At 46.0% G+C, this 24,009-nt stretch overlaps 1 protein-coding gene across 1 annotated transcript; it reads left to right on the top strand.

Moving 5' to 3' along the window:
* Positions 1-8,656: 8,656 nt before the first annotated feature.
* Positions 8,657-23,854, top strand: map7b (microtubule-associated protein 7b; the record flags this gene model as incomplete). Its single annotated transcript, XM_079290466.1, has 20 exons — positions 8,657-8,819; positions 14,468-14,632; positions 14,773-14,850; positions 15,471-15,634; positions 16,301-16,418; positions 16,857-16,958; positions 17,360-17,470; positions 18,036-18,131; positions 19,464-19,583; positions 20,255-20,427; positions 21,202-21,341; positions 21,520-21,749; positions 21,862-22,012; positions 22,098-22,278; positions 22,389-22,493; positions 22,602-22,652; positions 22,736-22,769; positions 22,908-23,022; positions 23,124-23,296; positions 23,591-23,854. The coding sequence occupies 20 exons, from the start codon at positions 8,657-8,659 to the stop codon at positions 23,599-23,601; spliced, it is 2,481 nt and encodes an 826-aa protein (XP_079146592.1). The 3' UTR covers positions 23,602-23,854.
* Between the last annotated feature and the right edge of the window lie 155 nt (positions 23,855-24,009).

Below are 24,009 nucleotides of genomic sequence, written 5' to 3'. Positions count from 1 at the left end.
GGGGGGAAAAAGAATCACAATGAAGCTTTACGTTGCATGGTCACCAATCTGTCAGGGAACAAGTCAATCTCCCTGCAAATCAAAGCTCAAGCATTTGTATTTCTAAAAAGGAAGTCATGTGGAAGAATAGGCCAGTTTAGAGAAGAGACAGCCAGAGAGAGGCACGCTTGGTGAATGTACCACAGCTTTTACTCCCCGCAGAGAACGTGAATGTCTTCTGATTCACTGACACACATTCCCAAACAGCCTCGTGGATGCCTCGTCAATGCAGGAGACAGAATTGCACACACGCACTGCGTGTTGGGAGGAACAGAAAGCCTGACCGCGGCGGTGCAGTGCTACAAGGCTGCGTGTGCCTTTAAATTCCATGACCCACTTTTCACAGCTGGGGCTGGCTGGCAGGGAGCGCTCGTGCACGCTGCCTTGAATAATTGGGACTGCAAGGTGAATGTGAGGAGAATAGCTGTTGAAGCCACAGTGAATTTTCAAGGAATACAATAGAAAAAACACCTCCTAATGTGAAATGGCCAAGCAGAGCCCACTGTAAACGTTGTGCCTTCCCATCCCCCTCCTCATTTTGTCGTTCTCTCTCTTGATTCTATACATTCCTTTCTGCCCCCCTTACTCTCCTCTTCTTCTTTTTCCCCCCCTTCTCTTGTGGATTCAGTGATCCATCATGCCAATACTTCAGAGAGACAGAAAGAGAGAGAGGGGGGGGGATGGATTGAGAATAGAAAAAATAGACAGGCAGACGCTGAATATGACCAGGGCGGTAAAAGGAGAGATGAGAGATGGCCTTGACACCAGCAGCCTCCGCCCCCCCCCACCCGTCCAGTTCCCTTCTGCTGGAAGATGGATCCCATCTCGTCTCCACTGCTGTGGAACCCAACTGCAGCATCAGACAAATGCTGGGCCGACGTTATGGTCTGCTCATTCATTCACATGACAGGCGATTCAGCCATACAGCATCACTTATTACCCAGACAGAGAGATAGAGCAGTGGGGGTAACCCTGCACACTGGACCTGCTCCATCAGAACTCTCTCCTTAACATCCCTGTTGTAACCTGCAAGTGATCTTAGGACGACGGGAACGTTAGAGACAAAGAAAGTGCTTTGCAAAGTGGGCCAGACGAGGTTACGCCAAATGAAGTCATTTCCAGCCGGAGTGTCTTTGACATCTACTGATGAATATTTGATTCTTCTTCAACTTTAAGTACAACCGAATCCCTGGGAACTACCTCCTTTCCCAACTCTATAAATACTATATAACACACATGCACGTGTTCCACTTACACAGCTTGCATACGTGTGTGTGGCAAAACCTGCAGTGCATCTTGTGGGAAATCTATTTAATTTCACTTCGCTGAGCACATTCCATTTTCCAGCACCCCAGACATGAACGTTACAACTCTTGCTCTTCAAGCATAAAAAGAGGTCGGTGTGCACATGACCACACAGACTCTGTTGCCAACAACGACCACTTTTACCATTACTACTACTACTACTACTACTGCTGCTGGAGGCGAACACACACACATAGCAGCCTTGACTGAATGAGTGGGAATTGCTTTAGTGCAGCTGTCTGAAGCAGTTTCGGTGAGAAGTTCATATAAAGCCTTTATACGAATATTTACCTCAGTCACTACTGTCATCAGTAATATGGATGATGGGTTGGACAAAATGAAAGTAGTATGAATGTATATTACTCAATGACAAGACTGATGCATCAATGCGTAAGTAATATTTTACTGCGGTAGCTGGACAAACTGGAACTACTTTTAAGTACCCAACTCTACCCCTGAACCAAGTTAAATTACAAGAGTAACAAGTACATTATTTCACGCTGAAATGTATTGTAGTAGAAGTAGAAAGTAGCGTAGTAAAGTACAAGCACCTCAAAATTGTACGACAACATTTTGTATAAATGTCCTTAGTTATCCCAAATCGTTAGAATAGACAAGTGCTAGACCATGTTCATATGTTGTGTATGTAAAGCCTTATTGTCAAGTAGCACCCTAACCCCACCCAACACAATAAATGCCTGGATGTCAGTAAAACACTGCAGTGTAGACAATAACACTGCGACCACCAGAGGGATTAATGGCAGGGATTTAGAATTAATAGCACTATTTACTTGGTTCACATAGCCATATGTCCGCTGGCCTGTTTGTGTATGGACTACTTGTTTTTGAGAATTATGTAGAGACAGAGATAATTAAAGAGGCTGTTATACTAACTAACAACACAGACGACATGATCGGGGCGTTGCATGGTCTTATTTGATCCATACGTACACAATTGTTTCATCGAGAGAGAGAAAAACAGACAAGTTAAAGCATCCGGAATCCTGTGATTTGGTGGTTTCCTTTGTTGGAAAGGGAGGCTTAAGTGAACGGTCCCAATTGTCAAAAACGACAAAAGTTGCGAGTTGCTATGGAGACATGGTCCCGTCTGTCTGCTGCGTGAAAGGTAGCACGAGGATAAAGAGACAAGGCGGCAGAGGCACACGTAAGGACAGAGACAGAGAGGCAGGTGGAGTCAGTTTTAGAAGGACAAGAGATAAGATTCAAAAACACAGGAGTGAAAAAAGTACTGCATGGTGCAATAACAATTAATAGTTCATCTGCTTTCGTCTCTGCTGTGAAAAGGGAGCAGTGATAGAGTATGTGGGTTATTCGACGGCAGCAATTAAACCTGCATAGCAATGTGCTTCATTATTAATTGCCAGAGTACGTGTGGATTCACCGTGATGAGATGACAGATAGAAACACAATGGGAGTCGTGATGATGTATCCATCATCCAACATCTGTTGCTGAAGTCTGATCACCGCCACATCTGTTTATTTGTATTTTGTTATCGTCAACACAGCAGCATGTCTCTGCAAGCTGGTTTGAAATTCATTTTTGCAGTCTATGCATTGTTCACCTGATTATCTCTTTGATTTTCTTCACTCCACCTCAGCGCCTCATGATTTCGGTTTTAAAAACAAAGTTATGCGACTTACAATACAGAAGCTTTGATTTTACGTTACACTCAAAATTCACAGAATTTTGGTGATGTCACATTGGAGATTTGTGTGTTTATGTTTTGTCTGGGCTCATTTGAAAATAAAAAAGGTGATGGATGTTCTTCCGTGCACCAATCAGGCTTCAGGGATTTTTGGAACCAATCAAACCACAATACGGTCCTAATGAAGCAGATTGGCTTGAGTTCTTAAACGTTAAACTCTTAAATAAAACCTTAAATATTTTTCCAAGACTTAAACTTTGATCGTTGCTTATTTAGCCATGTATGTTGATGTTGTTTAGGGGGCTTCAATACCACATTGCTCCAGATCGCCTGCTTCATCAAACATATCTGATCTCCGCTCTGATGTTTGCTGGCCCACACACTCCTGTGCAGGCGCACACACAAACACATCCAAATAAAATCAGCGAGGAGCAAGGAGAGGCCGCTTGTCCTCAAAAATCAGTTCTTCGATCTGCTCGAACCTGAGCTGATCTTCCATGAGGAGCCCGGAGCATTAACCCACCAGAGGATCAGCATCCCAAAGTTGAAACGTCTGACATCCATTCCCTCGGAATCTTGCGCTCATTTAGGTCAAGCAAACACACAACATCTCTCTCACTTCAGATCAGAAAGAAAACACTCGATGCCATGCAGAGACTCGGTGTGTATATTCCTTTCATTGAGGGGATCGATGCCTGTGTAGGAAGAATCTGATGCCCGTCCTTTGGGAACCAATTACAAGCAGTATGGGGAGACTTTCATCATGCACATATGACCTTGAACGCCACTTCAGGCTTAACCACCGCGCACCCTCACACTGGCTTCTGACACAACAAAAACAGAAAAACAGACGCTAAAGAGGAGCAGGGGGTATAGTTCTGCCTTGAGGGGATTTTGTCTGAAAATTAGGTCGGCAAATAAGGGGCTAGGATCAAACCTGGGGCTAAAGCTGCACAGTCTGGCAAATAGCTGCGATGTGAGCGGAGATTAGCATAGAATCCTTGCTCAAATAGCACTGGTCTGGTTAATTTTTGTCTCAAATCTCATTTTGTTGAATTGAAATGCTTCTTTGTTAACTAAAGGGTGACTGAGGTGAAATGGCCTTTATATATATACTGTGTAAATATTCCAGGTATTAGACAATACTCGTTTTAACAGCTCTGCCAGTAGCTGAATCTTGTGATTGATACATCTTATTGATGACTCAATGAAACCTAATGAGAACAGCATTGCATCCCTATCACGGGATTGAGTGTAGTTTTGATGAGGCAAACATTAAGAAGAGAGCTCCCTCTGCTGGTCATGTATAACAATAGCCATACGTGGAACAGTTTGCCAGTTCAAACCATTGCTGTACAATTGTTCTAAAAATTGCTGTCCAGCGAAAACCATGTAGCTCCACATCAGGTGCGTTTTGAATTTTTCATACAACTTGAAAGATAAAGTTTTCCTTTTTGGGTTGAAAAAAAAATGATCCGACTTGCTAAGCCACATAATATCATTTAAAAAAAACAAACACTGAAAGCCATTAAAAAATAAATCAGTCACAAAGCTAAAAAATAAAAAAATAAAAAACAGTAACAGCTGTCACAGACAGAACTTTACCTTGAGATATATAAGATAATGTGCTACACACCTATACTCACAGGTGTTGTCACATATTGTGCAGCAAAGCGACATGTTCACTGTGCTGCACCTGGTAGGACGGGACTATTTATACACATATTATACGGCTTTTTCACGGAGGATCTTCTGGTAGGTCACAGTATGAAAAGCACAGGTGTATATAATACAATTAATGACGGCTAAATTCCAAGCAACTGCTTGAGTTTCACGGCCCTGGTATTGTGCATGCTGGCTCAGTGTCACGCTGTCATGGCTTACTGGGACACTTGAATAAAACAGAGCGATACGTAATGCAACAACTGTGCGCCACCCAAATTCAACCTGACTTGAGGTCAAATTAGCCAGAGTTATCGAAAACACCATTAATTAATATATAACAAATAAATACATGTCAAAAATCTGACTAATTATGTCTGACCGCTTTGGTGTACAGACACCAAACATAAAGGTCAAAAGATCACAGCAATGGTAAGACGTTCTGTTGTACTCACACTGCCACTGGATGTCAGCGTTACACTTCAGACAGACCTGAGACCATGTTGTACTTGAACAATGTACCTTGTCCTATCTCATGTTCATCAAGCAGTCATTGTACAAGCAGTACAAATATCATTATCCAGACATAGAATCACGAAATATTTAGTTTCTAAGTTGATTAGGCAAGAACACAAAGGTAACAGGTGAGGCTTATTGGCTTATGAAGGTGCATTAAAGATCCAGAATTACGCAAATGTCTGATTATCGAGACTAATAGTGTGCGAAAAGTTTATTCTGTGCTGTAAACACACTAGGTGTTCGCCTGGGTCGTCCCCCCACCTGTCCGTGGGAGGGTGGCCGGCCCGTCTCGACATCATCGCAGCAGGTCCTCTCGGGTTCCTGGAGCTGATCCCTCTCAGCTGACGTCAGGAGAAATGGCGGACCAGGATGGCAGCGACGCATCTCCTCCAGAGTCCCAAGGTGAGTTCCTACAGGCGGAAAAGTTTTTTTAGAAGCTTCTTATTTTAAAAAAAAAAGGACGCGCTGATATTTAAAGTACCACACACTGCTCAGCTGAAGGGGCTTCTGTTGATTTTGTCGACGTTTGAAACGCTGAAACTCCAGAAGAGACTCGGAGCCGGTCGGTCACGGGAGAGGGATTAACTACGTAACCGACTCACCCAACCGGTTGCCTGACGTTTAATAAACACCAGCTGTTCTCCAAACTTACGACATTTTCAGTTTCACCTGTTGTCGTTTGTTGAAATACATCTTGAGCTCCTCCTGCTCTGTCGGACACCTGTTGCTGACATTGTGTCAAGTCGTGCGTAAAGCGCCTCCAGTTGACGTGACAGGTGAATTAATGGCACCGAGCAGAGGGTTTTTTTTGTCGTGTTAATACCTCGAACTTTTTTCTACAACACCAGTTAACCGGACGTGACCCACACTGTTGTTTCATGGTGTCGTTTTTGTATCAACGTTAGGACTGAAAATGAGCTGCAATGAAGTGCGGGTTCTGTTTTGTCGGGCAGTATGTCATTTTTGAATCACACTTTCTCTTTGCGTAGTGAAATAAATGTTACATTAAAAGCCAACATCAAATAGTGGTGTGTTCGACAATGTGTGAGCTGCTGTCAGTCTAAATCATTTTCTGTTCAGGGCAAATCATCAACGCAATGGCCACGTGTCGCCAGAATCAAAGAAAGAAGAATATTGTGGATAATCCCCTTATTGTAATTCAATACTGACTCAAAAAAAGGGCAGAACATTTCAGTAATATTTGTATTGTTTCAGTTCTGGCCATTTCTCAATTAGTAATGACGCACAACAACAAAGGTGTTTTCAATTAGCTGCTAATGGCAAAACACAAAATCACACCTGCTGTGACTTTGTCACAGCAGGTGTGATTTTGTCTCACTAAGTCGCAAGACCAGTTTCAATATCTTTCTTTATCAGCTGACATTCCCTGCCAACTAAATTAGCTGTTCATCTTTGAATTAAATGCAACAATAATCTGATCTCTTTGCGTTGCCAAATGTATCCGTCTGTACGGCAGTCAAAGTATTTGATCGAATCCCGTGTCAGTGTGTCTCTCTCACACGTACTCGATAGGTGTGAGAAGGGTGTGCGGCCCAGCCTCTCCGGTTTAAGTCTCAGGATAGGATTACAGCATTGCTCTATCCTGCTGCAGGGACAAAGATCAGATTGCTCTTTCGTGAATGTGTCGTACAGCATTGTGCACCCGAAGGAGATGAGGCAGCAGGTCTTGCCCTGAATCTCTTTTATGTGATAACAGGAGATGCTTGGAAATGTGAATTGGATGTGTTCTTTACTAAATACTAAGAAAGTGACAAGGAGGCTCCTTCACACAATACAAAGTCAATGGAGAGCAATGAATTGTTTTCCCCTCCGGAGTGGGCGGGACTTACTTGCACTCTGTCTCCGTGGGTGTCAGTGGTCGTGTCTAATCAATTTGTCGCCTTGCTGTCTTGAGCCACAGTATTTTGTTTCAGAAAGATTTCAAGCTGGTTGTTTGATCTCCGTGTGTATTTGCCTTGGTAGATGTGAGCTTAGCCTGCGTGAGCACCACTATAATGGCTGTTCAGGCTGATGTTTGCACTGTTATTGGACAAGCCTCCAATAAAGTGGCAATATCTTTATCATGGGCCTATTGTTATGTCTCCCTCCCTTCCATGGCACCTGCCACACTGTGTGTGTGTCTGACCGGTTCAAATGCTCAGCAGATCTTCTGTCTTTACCCTCTTTATTTCTCACCCTTTCATATCCAGAATATTGTCAATTTATGAAATGAAACTGAAGCACAACTCAATATCTGTTAATGCTGCTCAGATATATCTGTTGATCTGCATATTCTTACCTCTGTGTCCTCCTGTTCCTGTAAAGAGCCAGCAGGACATGAAAAGAAAAGATTTGCATATTTGCTGTACGACCCTGGTATTTCAAATAGTTGATGGCTCTTTAAGTGGAGAATGGGGGCGGGGTCATATACCATGTGCTCTAAGAGCACACCCCTTCCAGGCAGCTCCAGCACTGCATTATTTGCTTTGGTGTGTGCATAGGCGTGCATCCCTACGTGTGTGTGTGTGTGTGTGTGTGTGTGTACACGTTACACTAAAGTGTGCCTGTCCTCTGCTCTCTCGCTTCCACTCTGCCACCTCATCATTGGTCCATGTGCTGCGGTTGTCAGGGAAACTCTTTACCGGTACCGGTTCACCTTCCACTGCTTGACTTGCACTGAATATTTTAAAGGCCCTGCTGCACGCTGCTACCCGTGTATCTGTGGGCCAGAGTGTGTGTGTGTGTGTGTGTACACAGTCAGTGCCTCTGTGATGTGATTCCTCTGACTAGTTTGCGTTTACAGAATAGGCCCAGCGAGAGAGAGGCAAGGAGGGGGAAAGGGGGCTGCGGTCACAGTAGTGACAGCAGCAGCATCTCTTGAGGAGTGAGGGAGTCAAGAGAATTTCAATCTTTCCAGCTTTCGACCGAGCTGGTCTTGTGGATTAAGTCTTTTTTTTTTTTTCTAAGCCAGTCTACAAGAGCTCAGATTCTGTCGCACTCTGTGTCTCTTTCGCTCTGTCTCTCTGCCTGGCACTGCCATCATAGGCAGCATATATACACGGCACAGTGGGCAGCTCTGTTTGTCTCTCTTTCAAGCTCTTCATCGCTCCAAACTTTTGTCCTTTCGCCGTCTTTACCTGTTTTTCTCTCATCTGTCACATTTCCATTTCCTCCATCTCTCCTGCTCTCGCTGATGTGTCGTCCTCCTCTCTTCCTTCTGCTGTCTCTGACACAGAGCAGCAATGCACACCAGAGGAGTTAGCTGTTAGCATTAGCTGTTAGTTATCTACGTCTTCACTGCGAAGAGGGCTTTTCGGGGTGACCCTGTCCCCCACCATCTTCTGGCATTTACCACTGACCTGCCCCCCCACCCCCACCCACCCACCCACCCACCACTGCAGGGTGGGATGGGCAGGGGCACGGTGAGTTAGCCAGTGGCTCGAGGGTTAGCAACAGGGCAGGCGATGCCAGAGAGTAAAGGACGAGATAAAGGAGGAGGTGGGTGCTCGCGGGGCAAGTGGAAGCTGAGGAAGGGAGGCAGCCGTTCAGCCATCCCGGCACTCTTCACCATCACCGAGGAAGAGGAAGGACAGAGACGGAGAGATGCTTGCAGGAGGAAGACGAGAGGTAATGGAGGAAAAGGATAGAGGGGAAACTGACAGGGGTGTTAAGTGGAGGAGCAAGATGGATGTGCATGCTCTGGTACTTTGCACACATTGAGCTTCATTTAAACAACTAAATAGTGTGCGAGTGAGTGCTTTCACATCTCGGACAGAGAGGCTGCAGGGCAAAGAAAGATGCGACCAGTATCTGGAGAAGCACAGGAGTAGAAGACTAAAAAAAGACATTGAAGTTGTGGAGCATTTAACGCAAGTGCACGTGTGTATTTCATAAAATAACGTTAATCATATGCGTGTGTGTGTGTGTGCTGTTTAATCTTGCAGAGGAAAAGTCCTCTTAACCAATCAGTCTCAGTCATCTAGAGACAGGTGGCTGACAAGGCTGATGAGAAGTGTGTGTGTGTGTGTGTGTGTGTGTGTGTGTGGAAACCAGCTGACAAGGCAAGATTGGGTCAACACAAGGGCAGCTGAGAGTGAAGGTGCAGTCTACTTCACACGTGTATGTGCTTTTAATGCATCAGTAGGCAGAGCGGTCAGTCAACAGGACAGCATGTGTCACAGCAGGTAGAAATGTGCAACACTTTTTACTGATGTTCTGGTGTTCTGGTTGTCTTTTAGAGTCAAAAGCTTCAAATATCTGAGAGCAAAAGATTTGCTTTGTTGTTGATTCATTCATCCACTGCATAGGTTTTCATTCAGTGAGGCGAGACCTGCTGTTGTCTCGTATTTCCAGGGACAGTTGGTTTCAGGAACCCATTTTTGTCTGATTTGGGATTAAGGTTCTGAAGAATTAGTCGTGAAGGTTATGGGCCGGGTCTTCTGGTTATTGTCGTATTACAGACTGAATCTGCACCATGCTGCTGCCCTTAAAAGCAATAACGTGGTATGCTGTGAAGGAGTATTGTTAAGTCAGCAGTGCTGGCTAAGGCTTGCAGATACACTATTGTGACGCAATGGAGCACCCGTTTCGTTTTATTTCATTTTATTTGTATTTTGTGTCCATTCGTCCATTTCTTTGTTCTTTTTAAAAGGAGAACTTGTGGAACAGATTGACTGAGGAAGGGTTTGTTCTCTGACTCGTGGAGACGGGAAGGTGATCAAATATTAATGTGAATTAAAGATGGAGTTTTTATGATTCACTTTATTCCTAAGGCATACATTCTTACCCAGCTCTAAGATAAACCTGACGCCAAGGAACGAAAGTACCGGTAGTTGTCTCGGCAACTGCTATATGGTACAATAAGACAAAACAAAAACTTGATGGGATTTCTAAAGAAGTGCATTTCCTTTAATTGTAAGACATGATTCTCATACTAAGGGTTTTGCAGTTCTCTCTTGAGGCGAGCATGTGCATCTCACTTAAACCATGAATAATAGAGGAGAACAGACAAGAGAGGGTTGTGCAGTGAGCATGAGCTCAAAGTAAAGTCACAGGTAACTGCTAAGTCATGCCGTGACACTGTCTTCATTGCAATGGTGCCAAGTGTAAGTATGACGCATGTCGAGCTCGTCAACACACATTTACTGTATATATGTGTTCAACCTTAGCGGACCTTTTCATTTACCAAGAAGAGTGCAGCCTTTATCACTGCTCTACAAATATGGACTTTCTATGTGGAGGTGTAAAAGCATGGCTTGTCCTTCAGTGTTCAGTTGGAGTAGATGGAGTTTTGATCGACATTGGTTGACGTGCGTTTTGGTTGGTTGAGTGCTCTTCAGTGACTCTTAATCTCTGACATGACATCTACCATCATCAACCAATGACCAGTTTCTTATAACATCACAACAATAAATAAAAAAGCGTATTCACAGCCCTTTTTGTCTGGCGTGTTGTCAAAATCCATAATGAGTGACTCTAGACATGCCTCCTGTCGTCTGAGCTGAAACCTGTTACCTGCCATGTGCAACTAATGCAGCAGCACGCTCCTCTGAAGGTACCTGTGATCCAGGCCTGACGGGCCTGTCCCGGAAGGAGGACTCGCGCCCGCTTTGCCCCCTTTGCCTCTCTGTCGGCCGGAGCTTAGCGACTAGCTTAGCATTAGCAGCGGGCTAATCCTCTCGGGTTGCAGGGGAAGCTGGAGCCACGCAGCATGCTCGCCTGCTCCCCACTGGCCCGGACCGCCCAGCATTAATCGCTAGCTCTGACCATTTAATCTGACTGTCAATGTAGGCAGATAGATTGGGGGTGGGGAGCGTCTCCACACACACACACACACACACACACACACACACACACACACACACACACACACACACACACACACACACACACAGTGCAGCACTAAGGGAGGGAGGGGCAGATTAAACAGTCACACTCTCCCTATGTCTCACTCTCTGTCTCTTTTACACACACGCGCATAAACACACACATGGACAAAAGGATGAGGGTTGGAGAGTCTGGCAGTCAGTCGGCTCTCAATAACGGTGACACCAACCAAAGCTGACCCCTCTCTCTCTTTCTCCCTTCCTGCTTTCCCTTTTATTTTGAAAAATATCTTTTGGGTGGTCCCTTTTTCGGTCGTTTGGAATTTCTTCTTTTTGCTTTTTCCTCCGTCCTACTCACTGCACCATGGACTTTGGGATCTGAGCTTATCTTCCACCATGTGGGATGTTAACAGGAAGTAGGACCGTTGTGTCTGGCCCTCCGATCTGACTAGTAGGAGAGGGGGGGGGGGGGGGGCGCTAGCTAGGGGTTCAACAGGTCACATCCCGGCATTGGCACCCCTGGAATCATGCACCAAACTCCAGGTAAAGACTTGCGATTCGATCCAATGACTTCTGCTTCATTGATGAATTCGGCACAGGTTGAACAAGGTGGAGGGCAGGGAATGAACACATGTACACTGCGGTCTGTCAGCAACGGGACAGTTGTGTTTTGACTCGGTCCTCCCGCAGATTGGATTTGAAATAAAACATGACGATGATGTTAAAGTACAGCTTGCAGTTGAGGGTGTTTTCATGAGAGAGTCAAATATCTATTCTACACAGTTAACCGAATATGGATTTGAAAACCTCAAACATACAGAACTATACTGTAAAATCTTCCAATGGCTGGGGAATTTGTCTGTTTTCTTCCCTGAGAAGAATTTGCAGTACCTCAATAGTGTTGCACCGTCTCTCATCCTCCATGGTTGATGAAAGACGGAGGGAGCAGAAAGTGGCCGAGGGTCTTTTGTAGGTTCACTGGGAGCTTATAAGAATTGGTCTTTGGTCTGTTTGCAAAGGCTGTTAAATGGCCGCCTGGTGCGTGCAAGCAATTCTACTTTCTGCTATTGAGGTTTGTTTGTGTAGTGACCTCAGCAACAGATGGACGAGGCTGTGAGATGCAGCAGGAGCAAACTAACTGCGCCAGAAATAAGTCCAGCATATTAAACTGAGACTATTGTGTTTTAAGTTCAGTTTGACTCCGCAAGCGAAGTGTCCCACTCAGCTTGTCAGACGGACTACTTCATCAGTCACTAGAAGTTAACTTCCTCAAACAGAAAGAGCTCCTTTATGTCTTTCTGATGCACATTTATGTTCATGTGACCTCTTGGTGGAAGTTGCGTACGGTCCTTCCAGTGTAGTATTTGGCTGCAGGACATTGTACTCCTCTCTCACTGAGCTAATCATTTGCTCAAAGGAAATAACTTCAGGGGAAAGAATGCATTCATTGACGAGACATTATTGTAACCTGGCCGGGCCCAGCCTTTCCTGCCACAATAGCCATTATCAACCAGTTCCAATAGTGCTGCACCAGAGGCAGCGTAGACCTGTTAATACTTGCGTACACACCTCCGTGGAGTTTCCGTCGACTGTGAAATGCAATACTTCTGCAGCTACGACCTCACGTCTTTGTCCAGCGTGTCCTTTGTGGATTCCCGCAAAAAATACCTCCAATGAGTTAGGGTGGCAATGGCAGTTTAGATCTATAACGGTGTCAGACCATGAACCATAAAGTGTAGCAGTACGTGGATAACAGTCCATGTCTGATTACCTTTTTGTGGCATATAGTTGCCACATTGTTCTCTTAATTGCAGGTATCACACAGACGAGTCTGGTCATACATCCGTGGAAGCATTGCATTGTGAAAAAAGGAGGATGCAGTTTAAATTGACGTTGCATTTAAATGGAAAGTGTACTTGAGCGTGTTCAACTTGTAGCAGTGGATATGGAACTTGTACTTTGCTCTTCTCTTCCGCCGGCATAATTAATTACCCCACTGAACTAACAAGTCACTGAAGTGAAGAGATAAAGAAAGCATGTGTGGAGAAGAGTAAGATTAGTGCGTTCGGCTTGTGCTATTTCAGGGAGAGTCTGGGTCAGGACGACTGGTTTAGTTCAAGCTCCAACTGTCTGGGACAGACTGCAATTACTTTGCACACCCACAGTATCTCTGCCTGTTCAGTTCTTCAAGTTAATTAGTTGCCACCTAAACACTGTTTGTCTTTGCATCCTTGACTATTTGAGCCACCTTTTTTTTAACCCCAAATCACAAAGGTGTGTACATGTTGGGTAACATTTGGGACACGCTTATCTGTTTGTGCATAATAAGGCCCATGTTGGGCTCTGTGTCTGTGTCTAGGAGGCTGACCTGAAAGTGCTGAGCCACCCTGAGCCCGACGGTGTGTGTCATGAATCAATAGCCCGGCTCCGAGCTGAGTGGGAACACTGCAACAAACGGGGAACATTTGAGAACGCAGGGAGCACCGTTTTGTTTCCTGTCAGGCTGGAGTGCAGACGTTCTACTGTAAATGTCGCCAAAAACCGAGCTTCAGAGTCTAACAGAGGCAGCGCTATGTGTCTGGTTACACCTGATTACGTCTCGCGCCGTTGTGACGCCATCTAAATCTGTCTACAGACAGAAATGTAAACAACTGGCAGACGCTGAAAAGACGCTTCTGTCATACCTCCTGCTGCAGTTGGTGTCTCCAAGACCACACCTCTTACCATGACGACACACACACACACAGACTCACAAGGTGAGAACAATACCTCACACATGATGTCATGGCTGGTCATTAAATTGTCCCCACATTTTGTTTTAAACAATACGACATATTAATTAAAACATTCCAAGTCATTCATTCCCGACCGCCACCTTCTTTATGCACTTGTCCTTGGTTGCAGATGGCTCTGGATGGAGACTCGGATAAAGCTTAACTTTAGCTTCCCACTTCCCACTGTGAGGGATTGTAGTTCGTAAAAAGGCAATTAACGGGGATATTGAGAGCTCGTGGATTATATCGTCGGAAATATGCTGACTTGGCGGTTGCTATCGACTTAATAGTTGGTCGATTGGACGGCCCTGGGGATCTTCATGGTTACCGCCTGTGGTACTTGAAGCAGGTGCACGATACTTCATGCCTGGGGGAGAAAGACTGGTCTGTTGTGCTGTCTTATCTTGTGCACACAAATTAATAAATTGTGGCCTTGATTTACATCTTTTTTTTTTTGTCCATGGCCACTCCCAGGCTCTGTGTGTCTAACATTGTTGTGTGGTTAACAGCTGTTTGTTACGGACACACAACAGGACCTATCCATTGGCTGTGATGGATCTACCTCATGTCAAATCATCTTGGTATCTCTCTCTGTCTCTTGTTTTCTCTCTTGGTGTCTCTGTCTTGCCATGTTGTTGTTGTTGTTGACGCTTGTCTGGTTTGTCTTTCTCTCCAGCGTCTTACTCCCAGCACATATCGGACGATGGCCGATCGTCTTCAGCCACCTGTCCCGGCTCCTCGGGCTCCGGGCAGACCTACACTCCCACCTTGACCCCTTCCCCCGGCCCCACCCCGACTCGCACCACCACCAGCCCCAGTAACAATGCTGCCACCAAAACAGGTAAGTCACACTGGCATACAAAGAAACATTTCTCGCACGTTCAATCAATTACATAGAGAGATAATCCAGGATTGGTTCTGTCTTTCACCCCCAGTTGTACGGTTGTTAAATCTGCTGTTTAACAGTCGTTTGCATTGCAGACTCGGTGCTCTTCAACAAGATCGACGAGAGACAGAGGTTAGCCCGCGAGCGCCGCGGGGAGCGTGAGAAACAGAACGGTGTGTATCCTTCAACTGTGTGTGTGTGTGTGTGTGTAGCCTGTACATTAGTGTGCGGGAGGCTTTTAATGCATCCCTCACTTTCTTTTTCGGTCTTTCCCCGCAACATATCCTCCCTGAACTCGGCTGGTGCTGTGGTGCAGGGCCCGTTTCTCTTGGTGTTGCATAAAGACGAGGCTGAAGCCAGGCACCCCCTGTTGCCATGGCATGAATGTTACATAATGGGTCAGGCCATGCTAAAGGGTTTAGGGAGGCTTGTGTTTTGAATGGGTGATTTTGTACGAGCGTGTGAGGGACATACCACGACAGATGGGTTCGAGGAAGTCGGTGGCGGTGTATGCTTTATATGACTGAAGTGTGTTTGTGTTCATAGTGTTGTGCAGTGGGCATACCTCTGGCCCCAGCTGAGGGGCAGAGGGATTTGCTTTGTGTTGAGAGCTAAAGCCTCGTCACATGATCTACAGCTGACCCATCACACTGCTGCTATAAGCCTGTGTGTGTGTGTGTGTGTGTGTGTGTGTTTGCCCATGTTTTTGTTTTTTTAGCGTGTGAGCAAATATGAACACACTTATGCATGTGCAGCAAATCATCAACCGAGTATGTGTTTGTGCGTTCCTCAGCGGTCAAGGAGGCCGAGTGGCAGGCACGCGAGGAGCGAGCCAGGCTGCACTATGAGAGGCAGGTGGAGGAGAGGAGGAGAAGGCTGGAGGAGCAGAGAGTAAAGGAGGACAAGAGGCGGGCTGCCGTGGAGGAGAAGCGACGGCAGAAAGTGGACGAAGACCAGGTCTGACACCACGTGGTCCTGTGCATTCCGATCCGCTGCTCTTCACCTGAACACACCTGCATGCACGCCTGCTGTAGAAGTGCAACATACTCCTCATGGACAGGCTAATACATATCGGTGTTTAGTGAACCATTTACACGCTCTATGCCCCTTCCCTCTTCAGTGTTTTGGAGTTTGAACTTCACTACCAACTCCTATCTCCGAACCGTAACTTATTTCTAGTTTCTTACCAACGCACCATAACGTAGACCGTGGGGAAACACAGACGCAGTGTGTGGCACTGCCCCCCCCCCCCCCCCCCCCACCGATTTGTGACAGGATGTCTTGATTTGGGTTTGATTTCAGAAGTCATTGGAGCTTTAGAATACAAATAAAAGTCGTGGCTGGAGATGAGGTAAGAAGAGCGCGTGAGAATCACCACGGCTGAACTAGATAAGCTGAGGCCTTCTGTCAGTCACGCAAACAGCCCTAAAACATACAATGGTGTCTTTTTTTTTAGACTGAAATGTTTTGGAGCCGTCAATGTCTACATATGTATAATGTCACATGAAAGGAGTTGCAGGTGTCCTGTTCAGCAGTCAGTGAATCACTTTGTTCCAGTATTTGCATGTTGGGGTGTTGTTGTTTTTTAACACTGATGTTTTATTGTTGTTTTCGCGACTGAAGGCTCGTCATGAGGCGGTGATCCGTCGGACGGTGGAGAGGAGTCAGAGAACCAGACAGAAGCCCAACCGGTGGTCCTGGGGAGGGCCGCCGCGGACAAACGCTCCCAGCACGCCCGCCGGTACTTTGACACATCACACGACACACAGTGCCTGCAGGAACTCACAACGCTAACAGTATCAGTGCCTGCAGGAACTCACAACGCTAACAGTATCAGTGCCTGCAGGTTTATTGAATACTTTTGAAATCTCTTCTCCCTGATGCTCGGCAGTGTGTCTGTTATGTAAATATGTCTGCCTGCCTCTGCGTGTCAGTATTGTTCTGCCGTGTGTATATTTGAACTTTGCAGATCCCCTGCCCTCTGTTGTTACTGCTGACTCACACCCTGCTCTGCCCCTCCCTCTCTCTCTCTCCCTCTCTCCCTCCCTCACTCTCTTATTCTCAAACTCAACCCCTCTCTCACTCTTCTCTCTCCCTCTTACCCTCGCTCTCGGGTCTCCCTCTACCTCCTCTCTGCTCTTTGTTTCTCTGCCATTGTCCTTTCCCCTCCTGGTACCAGGTTTTGTCGAGTCGGCTTTCCTCTATCCGCTCGACCTCGCTGGACTGGAGCACATGCAGAGTGCTTTCAGTCTCTGCCGCAGATACGGAGTGACCTCCCAATGTGAATATTAAAGCGCTGTGCCAGTTAGCCGGCCAGTGCTATAGCATTAGTGCAAATGTAGGCCAAAGTGAATGGCAGGATTAGTGTTTGTTGTTTTATTTGCATGTAGCGATCCAGTTTTTGACTTGATTGTATCCCAAGACGCAGTCATTCAAACCATTCTCGCTCCATTTTTAGATTACGTAAGACCCATTTAGCACTAATTAATTTTCTAATATGTTTTCCCCTTTAGCAACATGTTGGTAGTTTATTCACACCTAACCCTACATTGAACCAGAATAGACTAGAGTAACCCTTCAAAGAGAGATTGCTAGCTCCAGCGCTCTCTTTCTTCCCCTGTTCTCTGTCCACCTGTTCAATGTCTCGTCTTGTGCTTTTATCATGTTTTTCTTTGTTTCTAGATGCTGACAGGCGCTCAGTTTCCACGATGAATTTATCCAAACACATTGACCCTGTTATTACCAAGCGCCTCTCCTACTCCTCTGCTACACTCCTACACTCACCGGACCGAGGTAAGGAAGATGATCTTGAACACCAATATTATTCATTACAGTGTTCACTGCCTTTGTGCTTATGCCAATCGTGTTTGTCGTGACTCTTGTGACTGTTGTTTTCTTGTCTCTATTTAATGCGATTGGACGGTATGGTAACATTGAAACAGACAAAAAACTTACCGGTAATCATATATTAAAAGTAGTTTGGGAAATACACTTTTTCTTGCTGAGAATTAGATGAAAAGATGAGTACCACTCCCATATTTGTACTGTTAACGGTTATCACAGTTACCTGACGTTCTTTACACACAAGCTTTTTTACGGCTTAAAAAAAAATATATAACACGTTTTAATCAGTCAATTTTAGAGGCTTTGGTCGATTCATTTTGTTTTTTTTACACTTTTTTTTAAGTTAATGCTGGGCTAATCTAACACGCAGCTGTGTGTTCATATTCAATGGACAGATATGGGAGGGGTATTGATCAACTCATCTGTCAGCCAAATGTAATGATTCATTTATTTGTTTAAGTGCTTATTTAACCCTAAGACCATGCATTCTTTGATGTTCATATGTTGCTGACAGGCTTACAGATGAGAACAGCCTCCTCCCCTGTCATTAGCAAATCTCAGTCCAAACCCCGCCTACACCCGGGAAAGACCACCCTGCACAAAAACACAGGTGTTTTTCTGGGACCTTTTTTGCAGCTTGGTTCCTCCCTGTTATGTGTTACCCACTATGTTGAACAGATCATGGGCTGGAAACTGTGGAGGAAGTCCAAACAGAAAGTTGTGAATACCCTGCAAAAACAACGATAGTTCTTTTAATAGCGACATGTGTAGATCATGATAGCTTTGAACCTTGGATGACAGAAGTCTGACTACAGAATGAGATGATGTGCAATATTTTCAATACTATCATCAAATGGCATGACCTATATATGTTGATGTGTTAGCACTTCTCTGTGTTTCATCAGAGGGGTCGAGGGACCAGCGTGGCCCCTTTCTCTAATCCTCTGTAGGATAATCTTTTTTGTTTTTGCGGGAACACTGTACACTGTTACAATCCAACAATCACATGTGAGCATAATTATAGACATTTTATCACGTGCCAAGTTTCATGCTGCCAAGAAAAACACTCCAACGGACACTGTTGGAAACATGGCACGCGAGCGCGACATGAACTGTGAAACCATTGCCGCGTTTGAATCCGATGAGGTGTCGATTAGAGACGTGGGTTCCTTTACACGGTTTCCAGCCCGGATGTATCTTTACACCCTGAAAACCTGCAACCTTGTGCTCTGCTTCATTATCAAGACGAGCAGTGCTGCATGTTTTGTCTGACGAACTGTCCTTTGTCTCTTCTAAGCGGCAAATCAAGTCATCGGGAAGATGAATGAACTGTTGAACTGTCCACTTCGGCTTAATAAGCTACACATTATGTACAATATGCCAGCTCACCTAGGTAGCAATGACTGCATGGCACAAACTTAAATCGTTCAGCCCTTCTTGAACTATTTGCCAGATGAATTCTGCACCATACTGTATGCTGCTGTAATCCTGTAAATGTCCCCGCTGCGGGACTGATAAAGGATTATCTTATTTGAATTCATTTATTTCAAAGACATTTTCTTGAAATGCAGATGTAACATATCCTTTGATCTACCCGGTTTATTCGAATGCTCTCCTCCCTATGTTTGCTGCTGGTTTGCGCTTCACTCCAGGCTATTTGCCTCCCTTCTTAATCAACAAACTGGTGCATGCAGGTGGAGGTGTAACATATCAGCCTGTGCATGCTTACGACTTCACTTAATCTCTCGCCTACACTGCTGTGCGGTGTGAGGGAAGGAATGAGCAGCAAATACAGTAATTATGCCTCGTTTATAATGTGCTTTGACTGATTGCTGAGGCTAATCAGTGGGCGGTTAATACTTTAAGTTGTTATCAAGCCTCATACGTTATGTGTGTGTGTGTGTGTGTGTGTGTGTGTGTGCGTGCGTGTGCTCGTGCTCAGGCCCGCGCCGGCTTCCTTTGACGCCATGGGAGAGCAATGTGGTGAACCGCCTGCAGCAGCCAACGCACTCCTACTTGGCTCGTAGCCGCAGTGCCATGAGTCTGTCTGGAGCGCAAACAGGTAATACACACACATCCCGCAGGAGTGACTCCTCCTCTCATGGTCAGCACTGAGGGAAATAGAGGATGTTTAAAACTATCAATCACAGCTGGTAGCGCGAGAAGTTTTTACGCTCTTCATGTTTTGGCATCTTGAACCCGAACGGTTTCGGATGTTAATCAGATTTGGCGAGACTTAAAGCATTGTACCGTCTGAAACGTCCTACACCAGCCTGTGTCAGACACTCAAAGCTCACACACACACACACACGCACACAAACACACACGTACATTTCTCTGCATGCATACTTGCTTTCACTTTCTCTGGGACTTTGTAGAGTAGGGCTTGGTTTTTTTCTTTGTCTCACTCTCTAACCCGGTCTATGCTTCTTTTAAAAGCATAACAACATATTTGCAGTTGTGCCTCAAATCCGCAGCCCTAACATCGTCTTTCTCTTCTTCTCTGTTTCTACCAAACATCTTCTTTTTTCATTCCTCTCAATCCTCCGCTGGTCCGCCCAAACGCACGCCTTCTCTCTATTCATTTGTGTGACATCCTTCACGTTCCTTCCTCTCCTTCTCGATGTCTTGCTCCTGTTTATCAAACGTTCTGCTCATCAAACCCTCCCGCTGCCCTGCTCCACACCTTCCCCGTAAAAACACTCCGCACTCCCGCCTCCTACATCACCGTAGCCATGCCTGTTTGTCCTCGCTCAGTGTCCTGCCACCCCATGGGCTCCATGTCCTTCAAAGCGCTGCAGGCCCAGCCGCTTCCTCGCTGCCACAGCCAGGAGAGGAGCCTCGGCAAGGGGACGGTCTTGTCGTCCACCGCGACCGCTCGCAGGAGGACCGCCGGCGCCACACAGGTGGGTCATGTCATCAACCTGCACGTGTGTGTGACCGAATATCTAGACAAAATATGAGTCGTGACAAAAAGCTAGGTGCTTGTTTTTCTATGCGATGTAATATTTATGATCTTGTTGTTGACGTTTTCATACTGATGATGCCCAGATCAGTCGGACACACTGCGTTTGTGCTCGTCACACACAGACACGCACATTACTGTACGCACTGTCCATCTGTCTGCTGCTGTGTCACAGCTTATTCCATTATAGTCTTAGGAGGACATCTTCTGTACTTTCTGTTCCACATAGGGACCCGTAAACACATGCATAAACCACACATGTACACAAACACATAATCCAGACACAACACAGCATACTAGTGATACCACTTTTGTGCCATAATGTCGACATACTCTAACTGTAGGTCATCGTTAATGCAAGTGAGTTTTTTGTTTTTGTTTTTGCCTGTTCTACAAATAAGCGATGAATGCCTTGTGAGTTGGTCTGATTTAGAAAAGGTCCATTTTTAATTTTGGCAACAGGTTTTGTTTTTCGTTAAGTTGGTGCCAATGGTTATGCACGGCTGTCTGAGTCTAATCCTGTTGATGATCATCTTCTGCTGCGGTCAACAGGACAACATGGGTCGGGACACCCGCTCTCTTTGTACCACTTGATTACTTTGTGTGTTGCTGAGGACATTTTCGTGAAGCGCTATTTCAGTGACATTATGGCTGCTGGCTTAAAGAAAATGATTTATTTGATCTCATTGTTTCCCTCCATCTCCCGCACCAATAGCAGAAGGACCGTGACCATGTCAGGAAGTCATGGAGCAACCTGACCCTCCCACTGGCTCCCATTCTCACTTTGCCCCCCAAAAAGCGCTCCTCTTCTCCAGGCAAGAAGAACAGAAAAGGGACAGTGCCCTCTCCTGGCAGGTAGGAGAACACAACCATGATGCCTGACAGAGTGAGACACATAAGCAGATTTGTCACAAATTGGAGTAATGGATTACTGGGAGCAGGGTGGGTGAGGGTGTAACAAGGTTTTTGGCAATAGTACAAGTAAACTACGTTCCATGAAAACCGTTCTAATTGCTTTTGTTCCTGCACACAGGCCTCCACAAAAGTCAGTCGGGCGTCCCCCGACCCCCAAGCTGCTCAAGTCTCCGGGGGCAGACGACCCAGGAAATCTCCGTCCCTTCAGGGTCACACCGGAGAGCCCCCAACCCTCCAGAGCCCCTGAAGAGGAGGAAGAAGAGCAGGTTCTCGGTCCTCTTCAGCCTCGACCTCAGCCAGTGGGTCAGAACAAGACCAGCAGTGAGCGGACAGCACCAGCAGCCAGCGGTCAGTTGCCACCCTCTTTCACATCCACATTATCGTGCAGCCTGGATTTTTTTTTTTATCCCTCAGTTTATAAGATACACTGGTTCAAATTCTCATGTATGATGCCTTCTAGGGAGCGTAAGCAGTCCTCCAGGCTACAGGCACTCAGCAGGCACCACAGATCCAGAGGAGGCGAGTCGTATCCTGGCCGAGAATCGGCGCCTGGCCCGCGAGCAGAGGGAGCGAGAGGAAGAGGAGCGAAAGCAGCAGGAGGAGCAGCGGAGGTGAATTGGCTGCGCTGCTTGTGAACTTGGATAATACTGGAGGTGCATCTGCATCCTCGAATGTGATTCATCTGAGTTTGTACAGGTTAGCGCAAGAGGAGATGTCTCGCCGTAAGGCCGAGGAGCGAGCGAAGAGAGAGGAGGAGGCTCAGCGTCAGGCGGAGGAGACGAGAAGGAAGGAGGAGGTGGAGAGAAAGGAGGAGAGAAAGGTGGAGGAAGAGAGACTTCAGAAAGAGAGTGAGGAGGCAGAGAGACTCCAGAAACAGGTGGGAGAAAGTGTGCAAGCGAACTAAAGGACTACACTTTGCAATCCCACCCGAGACGTCTGTTGATCTCACAATAAAATCAAAACTCTGTGGGTGCTTGTGTTTGTTAGAAAGAGGAGGAAGAGTCTCGACAAAGAGAAGAGGCGGAGCGACTGAGGCAGGAGAGAGAGAAACACTTCCAGAAAGAGGAGGCTGAACGCCTGGAGCGAAAAAAGGTGACGCATGTACACACACACACACACACACACACACACACACACACACACAGTTGTAACGTAATATTCCACAAGTGCAGTGCATGTAAAAGCTTTTTTTTTCACCAGCGTCTGGAGGAGATCATGAAGAGAACAAGACGTTCAGACCCAGCAGAGAAGGTAAAGGCTGACGCAAATGTGGAATGTGACTGAGCATGAAGAACCTGTGTGTTCATTCTCTTGTTGTTCTTTCCCATCTGTAGAATGTTGTTCCCAACAGGAATGGAGACAACGCAGGTAACTGCATTTTTTTTTTCTACAATCAAACCTTTTATTATTCTGAAAAAAATGAATAATCACTTTTGCCATGGATCCACTTCAGTTGTTCCCATGATGCTGTGTCTGACTGCTGTGTTGGTTTTCTCTTGTCACCAGTGACACCTGCTGATCCGAGTCCATCTGCAGTGACGGCGTCACCGACACACAACAGCAACGGCGACGGTCGCCAACCTGAGCCCGACACCACAGCACTGAGCCATCCTGACCAGAGGTAGAATTACAGCAAACGTAATATAAAGTGTAAAGGTTTCTTGGGCACATTGGTGGCTGCGATGAGGGTAACGCTTTCCTTTCCATCCTCTGTTTTTCCAGGGAGAACGGGGAGTTCGAAGAGGTGATTGTGCTGCCTGCACATTCCAGGTTGTCTCCTCCTGAGGGAGAGGAGGAGGAGCAGGAGAAGAGAGTTCCTGTCTTAGCCTTCAGGGAGAACGGTCTCCTAAAGCCTCTGAGTGGAACAGAGGATATCTCAGCCCAGCAGGGACCAGGTCAATAAGCGTCCTCTTCCTGCTTTGCCCCTGGTTCTTTCATTTGTCATTATCAACTGAACCACTTCTTCTCTGGTATATTCTCTTTGTATAGCTGCAGAAGACGTCGCTCACTGCAGTTAGCTTTAGATGTGATGATCCTTTAAATCTGATAACGCTGATACTGCTACACAGCGTTACTGAGCTACTACGGAGTCTGTGAATCCTGTTGTATTGTCAGAAGATACTTTTTTGAATTTTTTTATTTGGTGTCGTAGCAGCTGACCGTTTTCTTTGTTGCCCTTGTTTGTTTAGATGTTGCCTGATGCCCCGTTAGACCGAGATGATTCCACGCCCAGAGAGACGGGAAGTGAGATGGCCAGAGAAGGGGTGTCACAGAGCTGTTGGACTGAATCAAAGGAAGGACTCGCAGCAGCACAGACGGAACCTTCCAGAGGTTTACTTCCTCAACCTCCCACGACAGAAGAGCGCCGCAGCCGTTTCCCAAAGAATCTTCAGAGAGGAGTTTCTTTTCCCTCAACAAACAATGTGGGGGAATGGATCGTCTCCCTATAACATCATTACACTCGGTCACAAAGTTCTGTGTGCAGCCCCAACTACCCCTGATTCTGAAGTGAATGTCTGGAAATCACAGGAGGAGTGAATGCCGATTCCATCTTGTGACTCTTGTGATGTGTGTGTGTGTGTGTGTGTGTTTGTTTGTGCGGATGAGA

The sequence above is a fragment of the Melanostigma gelatinosum genome, assembly GCF_949748355.1.
Source record: "Melanostigma gelatinosum genome assembly, chromosome: 19".
NCBI classification, from domain to species: domain Eukaryota; kingdom Metazoa; phylum Chordata; class Actinopteri; order Perciformes; family Zoarcidae; genus Melanostigma; species Melanostigma gelatinosum.
The sequence above is the reverse complement of the archived record's forward strand: the minus strand, read 5'-3'. Positions and strand labels throughout refer to the sequence as shown.